Raw genomic sequence first — 5228 nt, 5'->3', positions numbered from 1 at the left:
AATTTCTCTCTATTTTTTGGCATAATAACAAAATCTAAAAGCTGTGTAAATAGCTCTATCAGCGTCATCTATTTATACTAAGAGAAAATAGAACCCTTGTTGAGTTGTAGTGGTTTATTTCAAATAAAAAAACATCCTACTTAGAATAGGTATAGGGTGGATGACACACCCTAGTATTCCTACTAGGGTTGTCACCCCATTCATGTACATAAGGGATATTTAGGTCTCTCTATGTCACACTATGAACGTAATAAGTGAATAAACCCATAAATGGATTCATGATCTATTCTTCTTGGGTCTAGTCCGATGTACTATCAATACAATTAGTCATATCTATGTCTTTATCTTCTGTAAGTCATCCACTCCGATGCCCCAGACAAAGCATCTCCCTAATTAAACTTGAAAGATGACATATCAGTCTTTCAATCGGTTTGCTCATTTTCAATTAGACTAAGGACATTTTTAAGTTAGTCTACTAATATAAGTTGTATTTTCATATTATGATCTAACCACATACTACCACTTAGTATTAGTTAAACATTAGACAACCAATGAGCAACATTTGCTTCCATTTTGCTTTGTGTGCAAAACCTCTATAAGGAAAATTATATAAAGCATATAATGAGTTTATTTTATTAACCAATCTATTCGAAAAAATTTATAAGTTTACAAACGAATATACTACAATCAGGGCACGAGATCCAACATTTACCGAAAGGGATAAAATCCATAGGGTGTAAGTGGATCTATAAGAGAGAAAGGAATGTATATGGAAAAGTGGAAACTTATAAGGTCAGGCTTGTAGCAAAATGTTATACTTAGAAATAATGTATTGATTGCAAATAAACCTTCTCTTCGGTTGCCATAACCAAGTTAATCTACATATTATTGTCTACTGTAGTGGCAATTCTCGATTACAAGATCTAACAAATGGATATTAAGACAACGTTTTGAACGTCCATTTTAAAAAGAACATCTATATTATGCAAACCGGCCACTAAAGGAAATGAGCATGTTGGGGTTCATTATTATAACTTTATGAAATAATAAATAAATTGAAATTGATTTATGACATTATTTTGCATATGAATTTGACTCTTCTTTAATGTAGTATTTTTGTTATTTGGAGCTAATATGATACTTGAATTTTAGTTAAAATTTATACATTTTGGTACTGAAAGGTAATAAGGTCAATTTTTAGTATTTAATTTAATTTTTATAATTTATTAGATAAAAATTCATAAATGACTAATAATATTAACACAAATTTACAATTAATACTAAATTTAATTTATTAATAAAATTATGAAAAATCAAATATAATTTATTAGAGACCGAACAATCTATTGTTTTCAAAAAAAGAATCTATAGAAACAGCCTAACATAAAATGCTAATTTAGCGGAGTTTTCTCCAAAGGAATTCAAACATTTATAACGGATCAAATACGTTTCTTACTCTCATTCATCAGTTTCCAACTAATTTTCTCAACGTTCAATCATCTTGTTTGAACAAATGACCAAAAATGGAAAACAAAATAAGAAAAAAATGAAACCATAATACTAAAGATAATAAAACCTTCTTCATTTTCCCTGGTTTGGTTCCTTTAATCGCAGGGAAAAGAAAGAATAAAGACAAAAAGGAAAAGCTTTGGCAATGTTTGAGTTGCCATGGGGGTATAGAAATGGATTAGGTTAATCCCTTTTTGTATCAAAACCAAAGAAGAATTGGCCTTTTTAGGCGTACAGGAGAATTATTAATTTGTTCCTTTTTTATGAAACAAAAAAAAAAAAAAAAAATCTTTTCCTGCTTTGTTTTCCTGTACGCCTCCATTGAAGGTTTCTTGAGTGTTATTATTTTTCCAGGGATTTCTGATTCTATCCATGAAAATGATGAAGTATCTAGCGAATTTAATTGCTGGGGTTTGTCTGATATTCAATCTTATTCTTGTTTCAAGCCAGCCATTGTTTGTGGACTGTGGGTCAAAGGGTGGGAAAGATGAATATGGAAGAACATGGGTAGAAGATGCCAAATACCTGACTTCCTCTCAAAATTCAGAACAAGCTGGAGCTCAACATCATGACCCTTTACTTCCTTCAACACTTCCATACATGAATGCCAGAATCTTCAAATCCCAAGCAACATATAAGTTCCCTAAAAAAGCTAAGGAGCGTTACTTCCTCAGGTTCCATTTTTATCCTTCAACTTTTGGAAACTACGATGTTTCCAAATCATATTTCGCAGTGGCAGCTGGAGAGATCCCCTTGATGAACAATTTCAGCGCTGCAATCACGTGTCGAGCACTTACGCAGGCTTATCTTGTACGAGAGTATTCCTTGGCACCATCAGATTCTGATAGTTTAGAGATTACATTTACACCTTCAACCAACTATTCAGACACTTTTGCTTTTGTTAATGGCATTGAATTGGTTGTAATGCCAAACTTGTTTGGGACGGCACCTATGGTGGGTTACCGTTCGTGGAGCGTCTTGGATGTGGCGACAGAGAATTTGCAGACCATGTATAGAGTGAATGTTGGTGGACAATTCATACCTCCAAACAAAGATGCTGGTGGCCTTTCAAGAACTTGGTATATCGATGATACTTATTTGAATGGTGCTGTACAGGGACTCAGTATTCAATCTGATAAAACAATTAAGATTGATTACGGCAACATGTCAACTGCTACAGCTCCTGAAGATGTTTATAGCACAGCAAGGGTAATGGGAAAATTTGGTAAAGTCAACTTGCAGACCAACCTCACATGGGTGTTCCGAGTTGATCCCAATATCACATATCTTGTGAGGTTACATTTTTGTGAGTTACAGTTCGATAAACTGAACAACAGAATGTTCAACATTTACCTCAACAATCATTCAGCTATAGCTGACCCTTATCCAGCTGATATACTTGCTTGGACAAATCAGAAGGACGTTGCCACATACAAAGATTTCGCTCTAGATCTCAATGATGAATCAGGTCATGAACAGATTCGAGTAGATCTCAACCCTTCAGCTATACACAATCCAAGGTACTATAATGTTCTGCTCAATGGACTTGAGATTTTCAAGGTTAGTGAAGGGAGAAGTTTGGCAAGTCCAAATCCGGAACTGTCGGATATGATGATTCAAGAGGACCAAGTGGCGATGAACAAGCCTAAGACGTTTTCTAAGTCCAGCGATAATATAGTTGTTGTTGGAGCTACCGGAGGAGCGGCAGCGGCCTTCGTGGTGGTTGCACTATTAGCTTTCTTCTATACAAAGAAGAGAAAAGTGCATGGGGTTGGACCACATACCTCTAGTTGGCTACCAGTTTATGGGAACTCCAACGTAGGAGGAAGCAGATCAAACAGCGCTCATCTTTCAGCCCTGGCGCAAGGTCTGTCTCGCCATTTCTCCATAGCAGAAATCAAGCAAGCCACAAATAACTTTGATGAATCTAATGTCATAGGTGTTGGAGGGTTTGGAAAGGTGTATAAAGGAGTTATTAATGGAGGTACCAAGGTGGCCATTAAACGATCCAATCCATCATCAGAACAAGGAATCAATGAGTTCCAAACTGAGATTGAGATGCTTTCAAAGTTGAGACACAAGCATTTGGTGTCTTTGATTGGGTTTTGTGAAGATGGTGGGGAGATGTGCTTGGTTTATGATTACATGGCCCTTGGAACTTTCAGGGAACACATTTATAACAACAAAAAATCAAATCTGTCATGGAAAAAAAGGCTAGAAATCTGTATTGGAGCAGCCAGGGGACTGCATTATCTCCACACTGGAGCTCAGTACACCATTATTCATAGGGATGTAAAGACAACCAACATTCTGTTGGATGAAAAATGGGTTGCAAAAGTTTCGGATTTCGGGCTATCCAAAACTGGTCCTGACATGAATCAAGGCCATGTGAGTACAGTGGTGAAAGGTAGCTTTGGGTACTTGGACCCAGAATATTTCCGAAGACAGCAACTGACCGAAAAATCCGACGTTTACTCCTTTGGTGTTGTTCTCTTTGAGGCATTATGTGCTAGACCAGCTCTCAATCCTAGTCTTCCTAAAGAACAAGTTAGTCTGGCAGATTGGGCACTTAGTTGTCACAAGAAAGGAACACTGGATGACATCATTGACCCTCACTTGAAAGACAAAATAGATCCAGAATGTTTAAAGAAGTTTGCAGGAACAGCTGTGAAGTGCTTATCGGATCAAGGGATTGATCGTCCTCACATGGGGGATGTGTTGTGGAACCTTGAGTTTGCTCTCCAACTCCAAGAAACTGCAGATAGTTCCGGCTCGTCCGGTGATCAAGGAAGTGTACGGTCAAGAGATGCTAGTGTAAGAAACCCAAGAGAATCAGGCAACCTTAGTGTTGGCAGTGAACATGAACTGAATGAAAGTAAGGATGATAGTGTCATCTTCTCTCAACTTGTCAATCCAACTGGGAGGTAAAAACGATAACTACTGCTCAAGCCCATTTCACAAAGGAAACCATAGAACTTAACATTACAAAAAAAAAAAAAAAAAAAAAGGCATATTTTTTTGTCTACTTCATCAGAAACAGGGTGATGTTTTATATTGTTTTTGTATTCTATATATTTTAACTAAAACTTATGTGTTTTTATCACCATCAATTTTACCATGTTATAAACTTGCATGGAATATGGTTTCCCTAAACAATGTATACCACTTCAATATTCCAAATGCTACATTATCCTAATTTTCCATTTCTTTTTTCAACCAAAAATTGTTTACCACATCTCTCCTCAGCTCATATTTAAACAAAAAAATGTGAGTGAAAAAAATTATATAACAAATAAATTTATAAAATTTTATTAAAACATAAAATAAAGTTTTTGTTAAAATAATAAAATCATTGAAAATTATAATATTTTGGGTTTGAATCCCATCAAACACATTTTTTTACCTTTCATATGATTTAAAATGATAAAACATTCCCACAATTTTATTTATTATTTTATTAAAAAAGAATTTTTCGTAATTGCACAACCTAATTTATATAGATAAATAAGGAAACAAACCATAAATATATAAACTTATAGTAGAAGCGGGACTAAAAATATCAGACAAGTCTTTAAAAAATTGATTCTCTTCAACCACTTATCTAGTTGTTGCAACCAATGCTAACTGAAGACATTGAGTAGAACAGTGAACATAATAAGCATCTCGACAATATGTAACACTCATATCCTAATTCAATTGCCGAACTCGAGTTACAGAAT

General features: G+C 35.0%; 1 protein-coding gene across 1 annotated transcript; it reads left to right on the top strand.

Annotated features, from left to right (window-relative positions):
* The first annotated feature begins 1445 nt into the window (after positions 1-1445).
* Positions 1446-4704, top strand: LOC108462673 (receptor-like protein kinase ANXUR2). Its single transcript, XM_017762593.2, has one exon. The coding sequence runs from the start codon at positions 1882-1884 to the stop codon at positions 4435-4437; it is 2556 nt and encodes an 851-aa protein (XP_017618082.2). The 5' UTR covers positions 1446-1881; the 3' UTR covers positions 4438-4704.
* The last annotated feature ends 524 nt before the right edge of the window (positions 4705-5228 follow it).

The sequence above is a fragment of the Gossypium arboreum genome, unplaced genomic scaffold, assembly GCF_025698485.1.
Source record: "Gossypium arboreum isolate Shixiya-1 unplaced genomic scaffold, ASM2569848v2 Contig00159_ERROPOS13710758, whole genome shotgun sequence".
Classification (NCBI taxonomy): Eukaryota; Viridiplantae; Streptophyta; class Magnoliopsida; order Malvales; family Malvaceae; genus Gossypium; species Gossypium arboreum.
The sequence above is the reverse complement of the archived record's forward strand: the minus strand, read 5'-3'. Positions and strand labels throughout refer to the sequence as shown.